General features: G+C 41.7%; 1 protein-coding gene across 1 annotated transcript in view; it reads left to right on the top strand.

Moving 5' to 3' along the window:
* Window positions 1–19,864, top strand: part of LOC136880949 (cingulin) — a 139,684-nt gene that overhangs the window by 95,019 nt on the left and 24,801 nt on the right. The window contains exon 5 of the mRNA XM_067153488.2: window positions 18,457–18,587. Coding sequence (XP_067009589.1) covers window positions 18,457–18,587 — 131 coding nt within the window. The remainder of the gene's footprint in view (window positions 1–18,456; window positions 18,588–19,864) is intronic.

Consider the following 19,864-nt stretch of genomic DNA (forward strand, 5'->3'; position numbering starts at 1 on the left):
TTTATTTATTTACAATGCAAATATGTTCTAACTTAAGTGTTTGGGTATGCATATAAATAAATTTAAAAGCTGTGATTCTTTTATTTTTGTTTCTATGGTAGATTTCCCTTAGTATGAGTGGCAACCAAATTTTTCTTCACGGGTTTCTATTTCCTCTTCTTAACAAAAGAAAAACCTACATATGGTCTTCAAAATTGGCTTAGAATATGAATTTATACTACTATTTAAGATATTATCACCAAAGAAACCTAAAAATAGCGCGTACGAGTCATTCAGATTGAAATTCAGTTTGGGCTACATATGTAGCCCGCGCGAGTAACCCTGCGTCTATTCCTTGCGCGGCCAACTCGCCCAGTCGTACCGTGTGCAACAGCCTGCCTGAATATTGGCGGGAAGTAGCGGAGGATTTAGATAACTTTCTTCTTTAGTATACCATTTTTCTTGTTCATAAATTTTCTGATACTACTGGTACGTAACACACTAGTTCATCATAGCATTCGAGCTATTCAATCCCGACTCTGAGGCAGTGAAATGTATGGCTTTTAGTGCCGGGATATCCCAGGACGGGTTCGGTGCCATTCCAGCTCTGCAACTTTGGACTGTCAGACCGGTACCGTAGTACTACTATTCGTTAAAAATGAGAAAATGTTCAGTTTTTCGTTTGATTATTTTGTACGATAACATTGCTTTTATTCGCTACATTCGTACAGACATGTTTTTAATGACCTATGTTGACTTCAGTTAGGAAAGCCACAAAGTCAGTCATTCTGAGAATCCCGAAGCGAAGCACGCGTACATCAGCTAGTTTTGCTATAAAATCAGCGAAGTATTATAGCAGTCACCAGTTGATGGCGTATACTGATAGGTCTGTGTTAAAGTTACATAAAACTCTTGAAACTTCAACAACACGAATAGAATTTTACGCTATACAAACCTGTAAAATGCGGTCGTCGGTTGCAGGATAGGTTTCGGTTTGTAAGTGGCTGCGGCTGGTCCGTGGTCTGACAGCTCGGCACTCCGTCTCACCAGTCGAGCAGAGGAGGGGGGGCACGGCTCTATTCCTCTGTATTCAGGAGGGGCTGGTCCCCACTGTCGACTGTACTGAGAATGTGTTTTCGTGGTTTTCCATTCTTCTATACTAAGGCGAATGCCGGAAAAGTTCCGAGTATAGGTCACGGCCGCCAACTCTCTTATCTTCACCGAAGCAAATCTCCCTGGACTGAGAAACGGCATTACCGTGTAGGAGGCCCGCTTCCCCCTTCAGGAAATGAAAACTTGTTTAGTAATAGTACATACATACATACATACATACATACATACATACATACATACATACATACATACATACATTATCATTATAGACTGTTATGCCTTTCAGTGTTCAGTCTGCAAGCCTCTGTAGTGTTAAATTAATTCGACGATATCGGTCACAATCCGCAGTCCAACTCGGGGACGTACTTTTCAATCTTCAGGCAGATAACACCACTCAGATCGGAACCCAGAAGGATACAACAAGACCAAGACGGATCTCCTAGCCGCTGACCAAATCTTGGACGAATTAAGCGAAGATAATCTCTCCCGGCAATGCGGGGGCATCTCTAACATCCAAATCACCGCCTATAATCGTCATGGCATTTGCTGACGATACTGTCGTCGTTGAGATTGAGAAGAACAAAGAAGCAGCCTTCGGACTCGCTCGGCCAGCCTACAGGAGATTAAATTCGACTGGATACCTGTTTACATTTCTATTGCTATTTAATAACTTAATGTCTTATTTCTCAAGTTGGTACTTAAGTATTCTATGCTTCACGCGCACTTATTCTATGTTATTATGAATGTACTGGTTTCTTGTATCGTACTGTTATTCCTTGCTGCTTGAACTCGACATCAATTACCCAACTGCCTTGTACAGCTTATTGATATTTATTTAATATATTACGGTATATCGAATTCTTCACGCCGCAAACAACATAGGTTATGGGCCCAGGTGCGCGCTGAAAAATAAAGTGCGCTGATAGGAAGATAAAACATAACCCTGCGGTGCATATTCCTTGCTAAATCTCCGCTAAAAACTGATTGTGAGGTCATCATCTGTATTTTGGTTATCCATTCCATGCCGTAAAATATGGATTCAACGAGGATAATCAACATCGGAATTTTGCAAGGCGAATCAAACTGGAATACATGGAAACATAAAATAAATATTTGTTTGCGAGGATTTCTCGGGGCACTTGATGTTGTCGAAGGCAGGTTGGTTAAACCTTACCTACTTTCAGAAAGTGTGACTGCCGATGAAAGGACAGTTCACAAAAGTGCATTAAAAGCATTTAATAAAACGGACAGTAATGCATTAATTATTTTAACTACAAATATGTCCGAGGAAATATTGCAGAAAATAATGCGTCTGCATACGTCTCCGGAATTGTGGGCGGAATTACATAAATACTTTGACGACGTTTCTGAAGACAAGGTTTACAACGTCTGTTTACAGCTAATTTAGTTCTAAAAGGAATCCTGAAGATGACATTTTTCACACATTTCGAAGCTGAAAAATTTATGGAGTGAATTAAAACAGAAAATCACTAAAGATGTTTGAAATAATGCAGAATTTCCCAGTTTACTTTTGATTTGTAAAATCTTTGGTACACTGCCAGAAAATAATTTTTCGTTTCAATCTAGCTGGATTTTGATGTCTAAACGTGACAGAACGGTTGATGATGTGACTAGGATCCATTGTGCACATATGAAAATGCTGTGAGGATCAAGGAGGATTACTTTACTAAACAGGAAGCCCTCGTCATGGTCTTGTTAAAGCAGCCATTCCAGTAGTAAGTTCAACCAAGCCGTACATCCGTGAAATCGTGACTCTCATCTTCCGAGGCTCCATCAAAATCCTGTGATATCAACTCTACAGTGCGGTCGTATCGCTGTTGATGTTGCGGTTGTTTGTGTGAAGTAAACATATTTTAACCTGGTGCAAGTGATATTGACTTGGAGATATTTTCCGTGGAGCAATGCGTGTTGAGTGGGTGGAATAACGTGACAACATACTAGTCGCTTGATTGTATAATTTTGAGCTGGCGAGGCCAGAACGTTTCCCATTTGATACAGACTATAGTCATAAAACTCTTTCTTCAATTTCAGTCGTTAACATGTGGGCCTATTTCAGACGATTCCTTAATTAGTACAACTTCATAGATAGGTTGCAGTTACTTTGATGTGTGTCAGTGTTTCAATGGCATTCGGTAAATACAGCAGATTGGTTCTTTTATTAAATAAAAATAGACATACCTGTATATCCAAATATCAGGGTTTTATTGCTTCTGTGTCATCTATAAAGGAATCTAAAATATTATGAACACTTATCTGCAAAAAGAATTGCGCACCATGGAGGAATCGCGCGAGTACAACGAAAGTTGCCGTACAGTATCTTCATAGGCTTCCGCCTTATTAGCAGTATGAGCAAAGAGTTAAGTTGAGAGAACACACAGCATAGCCCGACGGTCATGGGCACCGACTTCTGTAGCTGTAGTATAGTGTGTGTGTGTGTGTGTGTGTGTGTGTGTGTGTGTGTGTGTGTGTGTGTGTGTGTGTAGACCTATGTATGTATTTTTGTGAGGGAGGGGCTCAACTTCCCTCTGTGAGATGTGTAAATAAACGCGTCAGTGAAATGGAAGCACACATCTCTAAGTTTGGAAATATTCACCCTTATATAACCAAAAATCAAATTCCATTCAATGTTGTGCGGTAATAGGCTAAGCAGACTATTAAACATGAAGAGTTTCTGATATGTAGTAAACTGAAATGATTTCCATGCATTTGTTCAACAACTATACTATTAGATTCTGTTATTTTAAGCTATGAACTGAGTACATTCAAATCAATTAAAACAGTACAAGACATAAAAGAAACAACTGTAGATTGAAAACATACGAATAAGTATTAAAACATTAACAAATAAAAACTTACAAGTGACCTGTCTTAAAGAAAACTTGGCATATGTCTGCGGCCGCAACTCATTTCTTTCGATGCATGGAAATTACCCTGTACACCACCGAGATCGAAAGAGCTGGATTATGTTTCGTTGGCAGTTTAGAATGGCGATTGCATTCAGACGGCTCTGTTCCACTGATTATCTTAAGTAGTTCTTCAGCCTTCTCAGATTCGAGAAAGATCTTTCGGCTGTACAAGTTGACATCGGAACACTTAGAACAAGTTGTACAAATTTGGTTCACCCCGGAAGAATTCTGCGTGCACCACTATAACCGAGGAAAAGTTATCCAGAGTATTCTTGTCCACTTTTGATTTCAAACTGCTGCGACGCAATGTCATCCTGCGAGGATCAGAGTCTCTAAAAGCATCATCTATGTCCGTGATATAATCACTTCTATTTGTAACGAACTGTTCAGTTTTTAATCAATAGTTGAAAAGCAGCACCTTCAATACCACTAGATTTAACATAATTGATTCCTGGAGAAGAGAATGGGTTCAAAATGCTCCAGAATCATGTCAGCTGTTACCTTGCATCTCTGAGACGGTCCCTCGCAAGGCAGAGACAACACTTAATCGATTGAGAATAGAGCATGGAGAATGTGGAGACTCACTCTTCAAGTGGGGAGTGCAATCCTCACCCGCATGTGACGCGGCGCACCACGGCAGACCATTCAACATAGTGTATTAGGGAAGACTACATAAATAGTGCTTAGGGAGGAGAGTATGAGGAATTCCTAATGGCAACCCCGAATTCTATCAGATACATCCAGGAACTAGATTTTTTGTAGTGATGAATGTAATTATGGTTCTCAGAATGTATCCGCAAAAAAAAAAAAAAAACGCTAAATAAAATAAGCACCTTCAAATCTAGAAAGAAGTCAATGATATGGAAAATATCAGTTATTTCATAAAACATTGGACGGTACATATTTTTAGGGGTGAAAAGGCTGTGAGAAGCACTTCCAGAATCTGATCTTTTTGGGGTGCTCCTTTGACGTGGTAGGTTAAGTGAAGAGACTGTACACTCTTTACGATCTCTTTCCACAACGTGTCATAAGAGGATCTAATATGTGAGAGGGTATCTGCCAGGCTATGAACCATAGACACTCAGTGTTTTCTTCTGTAGCGCAGCGCTGACTAGATCGTTGTGACAAAATATCTTGCATAACACACACAAGTAGAAACAGAGATGAAATGAGTTGCATTTGAAGACAAAACCATGATGAGTTTGAAGGAGGCCGCTTCATTGGGCTAAAAGAGGTAGGCTGATGTTTCAGCGCATGCTCGCCACTTGAACCCTGTGCGTCGGTGTTGGGCGTAGTGGGAACGCGAGGGTACGCACACGCGTTGAGAAGGCTCGGGTCAAGCTCAGCGGACCACCAGCGCCGGGGGAAAATGTCATCACGTGACAGGTTGTAAGCATTTTACGAAGGTAGCTTTAGCGTGACGTTATTAACGATAAAGAGGTCCTGCAGTGATCAAACCAGGAATATTGAAAACATGTATTATCAGTATTACTATTCTAAGTGCTAGACTAGTGGTATACAAGCTAAAGTTCTATAATTATTTAACTTAGCAAAACTTTTTCTACCGGGCGAGTTGGCCGTGCGCGTAGAGGCGCGCGGCTGAGAGCTTGCATCCGGGAGATAGTAGGTTCGAATCCCACTATCGGCAGCCCTGAAGATGGTTTTCCGTGGTTTCCCATTTTCACACCAGGCAAATGCTGGGGCTGTACCTTAATTAAGGCCACGGCCGCTTCCTTCCAACTCCTAGGCCTTTCCTATCCCATCGTCGCCATAAGACCTATCTGTGTCGGTGCGACGTAAAGCCCCTAGCAAAAAAAAAAAAAAAAACCTTTTTCTTTCGAACTGTGAGCCAATAAACGAAACGGGGTAAATATTTGAAGCAATTTAGCAGTGTTGAGTTCATTAGGCTTACGTATGCCGTGTAAGAGCTGAAATGATATAGGCTGGTGAAAGCCACGTGGAGAAAATACTTGCACGCATAAGCGAGAAAACTATGTCGTCATAGCTACTATGTGTCACTGTAAAGAGCTGAGATGCTCTCAACTCGGTGAACACAGAGGCCTTTTCCTGTTAGAACTCTGGAGGAAAACGTGGAATTAAAACAGTTGGGTAGGCCTACTCCAGAGTTAGTGAGTATTATGCTTATATTAATGTTATATTCTGTATATTTGCTTACTTGATTTTAACCCCCTAGGTTGGCAATTAAAAAAGTAGTGCAGCTCACAACGTATTTCTTGCACGAGCCGGGACTGGAGCAGACATCGTACAGTGAATAAGAATAGAGCTGCACTGAAGGTCGTCTCTTTGATTGATCTGCACTTTGTTACCTCAACACTTGTTTCAATTTGTAGTCTTAAGGACACTAAGCCAAAAAGTGCAGTGATAAGATAAAACACTTTATCGGTAATTCATAAGTGTGGCAAATCTTAAACACACTCCAACTCTCCTGATGTTGCAACAGATAAGCTGCCATTTTCTTTTAAACATTAATCGATGTATTCGTGTAGGCTGGTGATTCAGACCAAATAATTTCACACATTAGTCTTCATAATACAGGAGGCTGAGGTTCAGCCAATGACGACACGGGGAGGTGGGGAATTCACATAGATTTTTTAAATTAAAAATCTTACTGCAGCAAGTACAGGCTGCCAAACAAACAGAGTGCCGTGACACGTTCGTTTTGAAAACCTTAATGGCTTAGTTAAACAAATGTCAGTTTATATAAAGATCCGAAAATAGCATTTTTTTTTTGCTAGGGGCTTTACGTCGCACCGACACAGATAGGTCTTATGGCGACAATGGGATAGGAAAGGCCTAGGAGTTGGAAGGAAGCGGCCGTGGCCTTAATTAAGGTACAGCCCCAGCATTTGCCTGGTGTGAAAATGGGAAACCACGGAAAACCATCTTCAGGGCTGCCGATAGTGGGATTCGAACCTACTATCTCCCGGATGCAAGCTCACAGCCGCGCGCCTCTACGCGCACGGCCAACTCGCCCGGTCCGAAAATAGCAAATGCTGATAAATGTATCTTTATATTCTCAGTATAATATTCACAAATTCTTCAATGAATCAGTGTTGGAATCCGTGTGCATGGAGCCTGAAAATTCTATAGAACCTTTGAGAGCTGTAATTGGGATCTCACTCAAGGTATCTTTAGGCAAGCCGAAATATTTTAAAAAATCAACTAATAACCTTGGGGTTGGCCCACGAGCTCCTATAATGAGACCTGTTACAGCAGTGGATTCCAGGTAGTACTTCCCTTTGGAAAACTGGACTGTAGCTTCATAGATAGTCTTTTTTCTCGTGCACTTCTGGCTGTCTTATGAGAGACTTGAATCTGATCGTAGGATCTATGATGTAACCATCCAGAAAGGGAAGTTTAAAGCTATTGTAACAGCTCTACGATTGCTGCATTTTTTTGGAAATGCTGTGAATTCTTCGTAAACTGTATAATATCCTACTATTACAAGTTGCTTTACGTCGCACCGACACAGATCGTTCTTATGGCAACGATGGAACAGGAACAAATTATGAAGAGGAAGGAAGCGACAGTAGCTTTAAATAAGCTACAGCCCCAGCATTTGCCTGCTGTGAAATTGGGAAACCACGGAAAACCATCTTTAAGGCTGCCGACAGTGGGGTTCGAACCCACGATCTCCCGAATCCTGGATACTGGCTGCGCTTAAGCGACTGCAGCTCCCGAGCTGGGTCTAATGTTACTCTAAATATTGTTAAACTTAGACTGGTATCTAGAAACTGACACTCTGTTGGACAACATACACTACATAAAAACGCCCGCCTGATGGCCTAGATCGTTAAGGCGTTGAAATCTATATGATCTAACGCCATGGTTAGCCAGTTCGAGTCCCACTGGTCGACAAAATGTTCACCATAAGAATGTTGGCCGAGGAGGCGGTGTTATACACTTTCTAATCACTAGATGGCGTACCAAAATTCTGGATTAAATTCCAAACCTCTTCGCAGTGCTCATATGGAGTGATGGAATATGACGCCGTTGATGGCGATTCGTCCTTACGGATGGGGACGTAAAGCTTTGAGCAGACCCGTTGGTGCTATTTTACAAGAGTAGGCTATGTACCGGCACCGGGTTTAACCCTCTCCCTTCCTACTTCATACATCACGTCAGCTATTTCATCTCATTAACTCCTCTGATAAGGTTGACGTCAGAAAGGGCAACCGGTCGTAAACTAGCCAGAGAGATTCATCTCACTTCATACACGACCCCGTCGAGAAACGGGCCAAGGAATGGACATCTGTACACTACATCATAACGACAGCATATTGATGACAGTTTGAGAGACCCTAAAGCTACTTTTTTTTTTTTTGCTAGTTGCTTTACGTCGCACCGACACAGATAGGTCTTATGGCGACGATGGGACAGGGAAGGGCTAGGAGTGGGAAGGAAGCGGCCGTGGCCTTAATTAAGGTACAGCCCCAGCATTTGCCTGGTGTGAAAATGGGAAACCACGGAAAACCATTTTCAGGGCTGCCGACAGTGGGGTTCGAACCTACTATCTCCCGAATACTGGATACTGGCCGCACTGGCCTAAAGATACTACAAGGATGTTAAACATAGACTGGCGTACGGCGTCCAGCAACTTTCGCTATACTATGTTTCGGACAACATACTGTACACTGTTACATCTAAAGGACTATGTACTAAGAGTATACAGATAATATAAGGGCTCTTAATCATAGATTGGTGTCTATAAACGTACACTATATGTAATGGACAACATATAATATGCAGTCACCCCCGCCGTTCAGACACCTGTAGCAGCGTTGAATAAGTTTATCCTTCACAATGAAGGATCCCGGTAGCTGGTTCCGCATCATCAGGATCCGCTTGATCTGTGGTAAAACGCCTACTCGTCCGAGTTTTCTTCAGCAGACCGAAGACGTAGCTGTCACAAGGGGAGAGATCTTGCTGTAAGGCAGGTGATCTATGAGACCCCCAGCGAAAAGTGCGTGTTGATGTAACTTACCGTGGAGCATAAGCACACTATTTCAAGACACTGTTCCTAGTCAAAACACCTCAAGAACTGAATCACGCCACGCTGTATTCGTATGGAGGTATCCATTAAACATGAAGATTGTTTCAGCGGACGCGTGTCTCAGACTGAACACGTTCTGAGTGGTTACTAAAAACACTTTACCATTCAATACCGCCACCTCTTGGCTCTTTTGTCAGTTACTTGCAGTGTTGTCAGCTCAATTGAAATGGAATATTTTGAGAGAATGTACACCAGTCTGTTTAACAATTGAATAACTTTTATATCAAATATATTATTTTTAAGGACTTTCGAGACTAGAAACCAGGAAAGAGAATTAATTTCCTGTAGGAAAAATTAAAAGACCGCGTTGTTTTGAGCAAACTACTGCGAAAATGTCCCTTTTTTAAAAAAAAAAAAAACCCTTTTCGTATAGCAGCTGGCGTGTACTCCATCAGTGATGTGTTGGAATCACTACGTCGTTGAAGACAAGGAAAGTAGGTGTCCAAATAAAGGAGACACAGACACACTTACTGTTTAACTGGTGGTTCAACGTCGCACTAACATATGGCGTGACGCAAGGACGGAAAAGGGCTAGCTAGGATTGGGAAGTTCGTGGCCAGCATTTGCTTGCGATGGCAAGGTTCAAACTTACCACCTCCCAAATACAAGCTCACAGTTACGCGACCCAAACCGCGCATTCAGCTCACTCGGTAGGCATCGAATCTCCCTGGATCGGGTGTAGCAACATTTAGAATAGTCGTTGTTAGCGCCACAATCTCTGCATCTCGCCAGTTCGGCTGTGGCAGCGAGTGATCTAGGTGGACGATATGAAACACCTCCGCAGCTCATATTGCAAATTTGGTGTCGAATATTATGACTGGCTTCTTTCGCCCCTTATCCCACATCCTGATGGGATGTTGAATATGAACTGTGAACTGGACTTTGTCCTGTATTACGCCCAGCTGTCCTTCTTGACACCTACCCTACATGGAGGGACGTATACGCTATTATTTGGTGGTTGTAAGTAAATGAAGAGATGTATACTGAGACAACAATTTCTCAGTCCCCGAACCAAAGCAATTAGGCCGATCTAGACGTAAATCTAACCCGGGACCGTCTGAAGCGAAGGCCGCAACGCTGTCCACTCAGCCAAGGAGCTGAAAAGATTTCAGACTGACATAACTGACTTAATAAAGGGCCTGTATTCAATGAAAGACGCAGGTTGTCCTGTCATGAGGGTACCAGGGGTACGCCTTCTCCGGCTATTTAAACTGCGCGTCTTCTCTACGGCCATCTGTGCCAACAAACATGAACTTCAAACTCCCAAAAACTTTCTTCTTCGATGGTGAGATGACTCTGCCTTCTATTTAATTATGACACCTCATGGACATAAAACAAACTAATAGCTTAGGAAATTTCATTTTTTTATTACCGGTAGTAAACCTTTTTTATAGGTTTTTTTTAGTGTCCTGAAGTTGTCAACACTTCAGATGGTTCCTCCTCTATTGTAATCTACCTATCAGATGCTTATAAATATGCTTTCTAGCCAATCAATCTCGGGGGTGTGTATGGGAATTAAGCCTGTCAGCAAAAGGTAGCTGTTTAATCTGAAAGCTTCCCCTACGCAACTATAAAAGCAGGGCACTTCAGGGCCGTCTTATCTGAATTGCTCCAGTGCTTGGGAGTGCGACTTGATGGTGGCGTAGGGATGTAGGGGCGTGGCCTGCTTGAAGAACATCCAGCAATACAAGGTAATGACAGAATTTACGTACACATGTGATAGCGCCTGCGGGTAGTTTGAGATGAAGGTTTCAGCCGTTTTCTTTTAATGTAATTTTGTAATCTGGTGGTTTAAATATAGGATTTTTGGCGAAGTCTCAGTTTTAAATTTTCCTCCTTTAGTCACTGTTTTTAGTATGGGATTAGCCTCTGTATCATTGGGCCTTAAGCCCACTTAGGTTTTTGGAAATTTCTATAAGGAGTGCTGGTGTTTCGCCTCCTTACCTTTTGTTGATGGCCGATTATGTTCAACCTTTTCTTTTTACTCTTAAGGCCGCGTAGTATGGGTAATTAGGCCCCTGTTAATTCTGTATTTACATAGGGTAACTGTTTGTTCGTTTTATTTCCCTTTGGGAACTGTGACTACTATTATTGTTGAGCAAGGGATAAGCCCACCATGAGGCAACCATGTATGAAAACTTTGAAATGGGGTCACCCGATGGGTTGCCTAGTGTAATTTTAAGTGTGGCAAAAGAAACTGATTGCCTCTTCGAGGCTAGACTCTTGTAGTTTGGACATTAGACTCCTGTGAAGTGTACCTGCCAGGAGCAATTATGTTCTTCTTTATGCAATTTAACGACTAGATAATTATCTGAAGTTTTGTACCTTATGTCAGGACTTCTAAGTCCAAGATATTGCTAGAGCTGATGAGCTCATTATTAACCTGTTCAATTGTTTTGTTATTCTATCAGATTGTCTATCTCTCAATTTTAAGGAAGGAAAGAAAGAAATGTCCAAATTAATTGTTATGTTAAATGCTGCTCTAAGTAACCCCTTTCCTAGCCATTCAACCCAGGAGCAGCTTGCTATTCCTCTGTGGACCGTGGAAACTCCGTAACAGTGAGAACAAGAGGTGATGTGATCAAGGGAGTTGAAAGAGGTGGATTGGTTCTTGAAAATGGAAGCTAACTCGGGTGAATTACACTCTGTATAATCTGTGACTAAGAAGATATATATACATCGTTAGTTACATGCTACTACCTTATTTCTCAAATGCCAAGAAAAGTACATTTACATCGCACCTTATTTGCATGAGCAAAGCAAAGCCTAGCCAAGCCATTTCGGTGCAGGAGGAGAAAAAGTGAAGGCTTCTTACTGTCGGTGACTTTGGCAACAAGTAGGATAGATTGGTTAGCTCCATATCCAACCACTTTTACTCCCCGGAAATTAACCTGGTACTCATTGTTTGGTGCAGGCTGAGTTAAGTCGTCTCTGGAAGTGAAGATCACGTCGTTCCGCAACAAGCATCCAGGCATGGACCATATGTTAGACCCATCGATGGCGGGTTAGCAAGGTTCTTAAACACTACTAAAGGTTGGGCCCAACGCGAGACGAGCTGCTATTGGTTAACGAAATGACGTCACAGTAGGAGCAAAACAGCCGAGTCCAGAGCGCGCAAATCAGTAGGAATCTCGTAATACCAGCAAACATTACAGTCTCTCAGAACTAATTGCAGACCAGACATAAAGATTACTGCTTTTATACGAGTGAAAAAGAGTATAGCATAGTTTTTCATTATTTCTCTTACGAATAAGGCACAAATGTAACGTAAAGGTGCATTGACCAACGCTTGAAATTTATTAACATTTCCAAGTTCCTCTATTTAGTTTGAGGAAGGTTACGTGCTCTCAAATCTGTTACCGGTAACATACATATTTAGAGATATGAAATGTTTGTAATATTAAATTTTGACAGCAGAACTTCCCTAATGGAACTACCGTATGTTAACATACGATATACTGACTTACTTCCGCAGGTATCGAGTTTAAAGCTTAACACATATTATAAAAGCAGCAGAAGTAAGTTCATATTCGAAACCATGCATAGATATTCCTACTTTTTAAAATTAAAGAATAAGAAAGAACAGGAAAAACAATTAGAACACAGTCCTACCCGTGAGATCAGATGTAATGAAGTGGATGCTTTTGAAGATGAAATCCACTGTCGTGTCTTTCGCCGATGAGCTGCTATGGATTTTTCAGTTCTTGCCCGAATGTTCATTTGTCGTATGCGTATAAATGTTCTCGTTCTAACATACATTTTTACTATTTCTTGTGGTACAGCGAGGATTTTAGTGCTAATTATTTGACACACTTTGCGTATAATATAAGGTATGCGTCACAGTTTAGCGCCGCCCCGTGGTGTAGGGGTAGCGTTCTTGCCTCTCGCCCAGGGGGCCCCGGGTTTGATTCCCGACCAGGTCAGGGATTTTTCTCTGCACCTGAGGACTGGTTCGAGGTTCTCTCAGCCTACGTGATTAGAATTGATGAGCCCAGTATAACGGCTGAGATGATGCGTCGTGCTGACCACACGACCCCTCGTAATGTGCAGGCCTTCGGGCTGAGCAGCGGTCGCTGGGCAGGCCAAGGCCCTTTCAAGGGCGTTACGTGCCGTGGGTTTTTTGGTCACAGTTCAGCACCTCCGTGAGTGTCCATCAAAATTAACTTAAATTCCTTTATTTGGTTTACCATTCTTCCGATGGAACGAGTAGACCTCTCCGAGATAACCTCTATTCATCCCACAAGGGCTGTACGAGAAGAAATGGAAAGCATTTCCCCGGTGGGACTTCCCATCGACCTGTCATATTTTCCTCCACGGAAGGCGAGGTATCGAAATCCCTCTGCTGAACAATCAGGTGTCGCTGTAGATTGCGGCACGGTTTTCTATCGCAATGATACTATGAACACAGAAATTTCACTCCAGCTACTATTACACTATTCACGCAACTAACGAAAATAAATTAAGTGCACCTCACTGCATGAAACACAGCAACTTAACAGAGATTTCACAGAAACGAACTACGACACACACACACAAAACGCAAAATACAGTAGGCCACTATATAAACCAACAGCAATATACGAAAAAAAATTACGTATAGATATTACGTGGAAATCCTTTCTTTATGAGACAGACAGCTATAAACAACGATATAAGATAAACGTGCGGTTGTATGCTACACAGTCACGGTGCTCCTGTGATGACGTCACGAGCAGGACGAGGGAAAACTAACATCTACTGCGCAACCAATCTGGGCCACCCGTGGCGGGTTAGCTAGTCGCCATCTAGCGGAGATAACGACAGTCGTTCTTGTTGATCAGTTAGGACATTGTAGGCCACCTCCTTCCTGCTCGACGATATTTCCGTCTCCCTTCTTCACGATTTCCTTCTCTGTTCAACGGTTATCCTAATTACCTTGCGATATTTCCGCCTCCCTTCTTCACGATTTCCTTCTCTCTTCAACGTTATCTTAATTATCTTCCTGGTCAATAAGGACTGAAGATCACGTGGTTTTATACGTGAAAATAAACAATCACAACAGCAACGACAATCGCCGCCAGAACTCGTTACCGTATTTCCATGTCGGTGATGCTGGGCGTTGCAGGACTTTCCTCTAAAAATCTAATTTCGTTAGTAGTGTACCCTGAACTGCTAGGGATAATCTGCGCACTGTTTAGGATAAAATGAAATGAAAGGAAAAGTTCGGCTCGCCGCATACAGGTCTTTTGATTTGACGCCCGTAGGCGATTTGCGTCGTGATGAGGATGAAGACGACACATATACTACACCCAGCCCCCGCGCCAGCAGAATTAACCACGTATGGTTAAAATTCCAGAACCTACCGGGAATCGAACCCCGGACCTCTGTGACCAACCATATAGCCATGGAGCCGGGCACTGTTTAGGATAAAGAACAGAAAAAAAGGTAAAAGTAAAAATGCGACGCCCGCCGCGTGGATGTGAGGGTCGCCGACTACTGGACCAGATATTCAACATATAGCCTACGCAGGCCATTTTCTCGGCACATGCCTGTTCATTTGAACGAAATCAGAGACCCCCGTAGTTGTGACTCCCCTTGTAAATAAAGACTGATAGTGTTCACTTTTCCTGCTGTACTGATATGCCCCTGGGCAGCGCTTATTTCCTCGAACTGTTATAATCGTAGCATAGTCTAACATCTAACCCGGATCTCGTGATAAGAGGGCAGCCGGAGGTGCCTTCTAGAACTGGTGACGTGACAAAACGTCCGGCAAGGTAATCAGGAAGATTTGGAAACCACCTGGAATAAATGGAGTGTTTTCCGTCTTTCGAAACCTCGCACGTCTCTTGTGGCAGTTTACTTAACACTTTTTTAACGAGGACAGGACACAGAGAAACTTGATTTTGTAAAATATTCGTGTCTGATTTTGTGTCGAATTAGGTGTACATAAGTGGAAAGTACGTTCTGTCTGTTTTTTTAAATTACGGCTTAAGAGAATTTCTCGAAACTGTGACACTAGGCATATCAAAAAGAAACGAGGTGAACAAGATACACTTTACGATATTTCACGTTTCCGAGCAATAATATCGTAATTATTATTTTTTTTCTCAAAATTCCGAATATCTCCTGAAAAATTTCTGCTAAATCTAAAAATGACATATAACAAAAGGTTATATAAACTACAATTTATTATCATGTCTCGTACATTTTTGTAGGACGGTCTGTAATAGAGATATTCGTGAACTAAGTCCATCAACGCTGAGCCTTGCCGACTGGAAATGTTCATTCATCACAGTTAGGTGTCATCTAGCGATGGTGGCCATAACGACGTCATCCATCAGGAAGGTGATGGGAATCACCTCCGAAATGAGGAGGGAACCATCTCCCCCGGTGGGTGGGGGCGTTATCCTCTACCTGTAGTAAAAGGCGACTGAAAGGGGATTTGTGAATGTCTTCTTCTGAAGTAAATATGACCACCAAGTTAAGTTTTATTAGATATCTCTGGCCTTAGCTAGGTATTCTGTGCTAGCTTCCTCAAAACCGAGCAGCCGATGGAAGAGACCGATCTTAAGGAACGTATAGCCTTCCCAATCTCCTGTAACACGAGTTTGTAAAATTACCAATATACTATTAATATTATTGAGATTATAGAGTTCTTCTTTTTCTTCTTTCGTTGTTACTTTTGTTTGGGTCATCAGGACTTCATTCCCTTATTTACTGCACCATCTTCCTTCGTTCGACTGCATCCTTTGTTTCACATTGTTATTCATTATCTTCCTTTACTCCTTTTCCAAGTTTATGTCCGTACCAGTGGCGTAAGCAGAATTTCGTCGGTGAGGGGGTGGGGGAATTTTTAAAATCACTCATGAAATGCAATTTTTCGGTATTTTTATTATGTTTACTACTACTAGGTCTACTAGAATACATTGAATTAGTTGTTGTACCCGTGTTAGCATGTGCACTGTACATTTTGTCAGCACCTCCTGTTGCTGGTGTGATTCTGAGACACGTCTCCCTGTCGCGACATGGCTCTCTGTGGCACTTGTTTGTACTGTTTATGCTCTGATTTGATCTCTTCCTTCCAGCATAAAAACCAGGCATCAGGGTAATATTAAAAAAGAACATACAGATGTACAAAGCATTTAAAACATTCCCGGTATGATGTCCGGCTCTTGGACTTGAATTTTCACACGACTGCCATTGGCGCTTCTCTTATTTTTCACTGCATCAGAAAAGGGTATAGGACAAAAAAGTTTGCAAGTGATATTCTAAAATCAGTTTTGTCATGAGCAGCTTTCCTGTAAAATCAACCGCAAGAGAGATGTCTCGAGTTTTGTGTTTTAGGCCCCTCTGAAGCATTCCTTTTGCTGATTTTTAAAAACTCATATAGATCAGATCCTACTCGCCCTTATCCTAAACGAATCTCGTTTCATGAAAATCCACCTCACCACTTTCACAGCATCTAGACCGCTATCGGACGAGAACGCCTTTGTTGCAATATACACATCACTAAATGCTAACAAACAACCGCCACACGTTGGATAGTGAAAAGTTCACAGTGGGCTGGACAAGCAAACCCAGGGGAACTTCATAGGTTACTACTTCCACTAAAATATTGCTTGTAGGGCCCCGGCTCTGGGTGTTTGTGCACATTTTAATACACATCTCTCTTCATACAGCTTGGCGTCAACAAGGACATCCGGCCTTAAAACTGGAACAATACATATCATGTAAATATTATGCGCAGAATACGTTTTTATAACAATATAATTTCGTGTGGCTATTTCTAGCCGTGTGCAACCCTTGTAAGGCAGACCCTCCGATGAAGGTGGGCGGCATCTGCCATGTAACTGCGTGTTATGTGTGGTGTGTGAGTTGCAGAGATGTTGGGGACAGCACAAACACTCAGCCTCCGGGCCATTGGAATTAACCAATGAAGGTTAAAATCCCCGACCCGGCCGGGAATCGAACCCGGGAGCCTCGAAACCGAAGACCAGTACGCTGACCATTTAGCCAACGAGTCGGACTTTTATAATAAAGAAAATAAATGAACATGTAAATGAAAAATGTTATTTATAATATTTGACCATTCCACTTCCCTCTCCTTTTTTTAGAGGAGCTTTCACTTGTCAACTAGCAATGGATTTAGCTCGGACGTTATTCATATTACGTAACTATTTACAGTGTGTTTATGATTATTACTACTATTTTACTGTAACAGAGAATTATTCTTTACCCTAACATTGTTTAATATGCACAAATAGATCAAGGAAACATGTAATTTACAAATAGGCTTATTTTTCACAGTCAATGGTTTATGGTAGCAATGAACACAGCAGAGCTCATGGATGGTGATAACACTGTGCGTGGATCGCAATTCACCAGGCAGGTCCTCCGAAAAATTGTATTCTACGTTAAAAGGACACGAAGAATAATAATTTAATAAATAATATCTTGATTAGTTCACAGTATGTTGTCAGTTTTTCAGCACTGAAAATTCGCTGCCGTTCATTAGAATAAGACTTTTACTGTAGATGTTGCCTGATGACAGCGCAGGGAGGGTCCGTTCACTGCCTCTGATTAGTGTTATATAGAAGATGGTTGCCTAGTTGTACTTCCTCTTAAAACAATAATCACCACCACCACCACCACCGGTCCGTTCACTGCCTACCTGGCTGGAGGGAAGGGAGTAGGGATATCGTTGCCATGGAAACGTGGACAGACCTACTGCGGTCGCCATTGAGACGTACATATTTTCCATCTGGAGTTGCTTGGAGTTGCCAAACCTTTGTCACACTCTACAACACAATACAGTGGTCTGTATGAACACGAGCGCGAGAAAGAGAAAAGAATGTAGGAGTGAGACAACTCTGCTTCCTGCGCTAGCAGTCAGAACGCTACTTTTAATGTTAGGACTGTAGGCAAATAAAATGGCGTATGGCTTTTAGTGCCGGGAGTGTCCGGGGACATGTTTGGCTCGCCAGGTGCAGGTCTTTAGATTTGACACCATTAGGTGACCTGCGTGTCATGATGAGAATGAAATGATGATGCAGACGACACATACATCCAAAGTTCATAGTTGGATATATTGTATGTTTATATTTACATTTAATTTGTTGATAGAGATCGTTGTCACTTTCCAGACAACTCACCACACTACGGAAACACGCAATAGTGAATACACATGGGGTTGGTCCGTCCATAAAGCAGGTCCAAATTCACACGTGGGGCACAGTTCGACCCGCGACCCGAAAAGCGGTAGAAGACTTGGCTGTACTTCTTGTTAAGACAACAATTACCACCACAACTTTAACACAAAAACATGTCGACCTATTCTGTTCAAAGGTTTATCTCAAAGGAGCTTATTTCTGCAATGTGTTCCAGGTGAAGGCAATGGAGGAAGGAGCTTCTCTCAAGGCAGCCACTGTCGAGCGACTTCAAGGGATAATCACAGACCTCAAGAGCCAACTGCAGACGCAGGAGCAGGTGAATGATGCGGCACAGTCGGCGAACATGTGAGTACTATGACTGTAGTGTCAGAACTCCCTTGCTGCGAGGACTTGGTGTTAATCTTAAACTTTTCAGTAGAGACAAAATAGCATTATTTACTCTGATATTCCAGATATGAATGAAATGTATTCATTTTAAGAGCAGAAACATCACATATAATGGAAATACTCCCTTAGGAAACATATTTAGAATGTTCTTTAAACATAATAATTATGTTTCAATCATTTTGAGACACGTCTTTATGGCAGCGAATAAGTCGAAGAAAGAAATACGAAACTTCATTAAGTTTTGTTTGTCTTTATAAAGAAATACAACCTTGTCTTAACTGTCTTCTTCAGCGCTCCCATTACACATCTGTTTTATTCTGTTTTTGAAGTTTTATTCACAACAAAATTCTTAACAGCTAATACGTTTATTTCATGTTTTGTACTTGAGAGTTTTACGGTATGTTATACAAGACTGTTGGGAACTGAGTTACAATCTTGTGTCACCAAGTATAAGAACGAATTTACTGTTCATCAGTGTGAAGACCTACAATGTCAGTTTTTGTAATTACATTAATTTTACTATAACAAGCGGAGGCCATTGCTATTCGTTCAAACTTTGGGAGGTTGATCTGCGTGTTCCAGAGTTTGTGCCATTGACCCTTACTTAACGAGGAAATGGCCCTTTAAATTTAACAGCAGCTCAGAGTTCCATGCAGACGTCTTGAGTTCGAGGATTGCCGACAGTTCTTTTCTACTTTTTCTTTACCTTCTGTCTTTCATTACTTTTGTCCACGTGGGCTATAAAATGTTTAGATTAATTTGTTTGAAGATCGTGGATCGATACGCCATATCTCTCAATGTTATCACGCAATGAATTATTCCACGAGAAATGAAAGTGATTTATGAAATTGCCAAGAAATGATACGGTAAACTAGTAATAATACACAAAGTGAAGATTAATCAATCAATCAATCAATCAATCAATCAATCATTGATCTGCACATAGAGCTGTGGCAAATTCCCTGTCAGTTGCTTACCTAGCATGTTCTTAAATGATTTCAAAGAACTTGTTAATGTATCAAACACAACATAGTGGTGTGAAATAAGCGTATTGCCTGTGAATAAAACCTTTAAACAAAATTTCAGTTTAATAGTAGAATGAAATGTGTAGTGATAGTAGTGAAGAAGACAGATTCGTCAAGCCACGATTGTAAACGAGTTTATGATACAGCTTATATTTAATGTAGCGAGCGAGTTGGCTGCGTGGTTTGGTTCACGCAGCTGTGAGCTTGCAT

This window comes from Anabrus simplex, chromosome 9, assembly GCF_040414725.1.
Source record: "Anabrus simplex isolate iqAnaSimp1 chromosome 9, ASM4041472v1, whole genome shotgun sequence".
Classification (NCBI taxonomy): domain Eukaryota; kingdom Metazoa; phylum Arthropoda; class Insecta; order Orthoptera; family Tettigoniidae; genus Anabrus; species Anabrus simplex.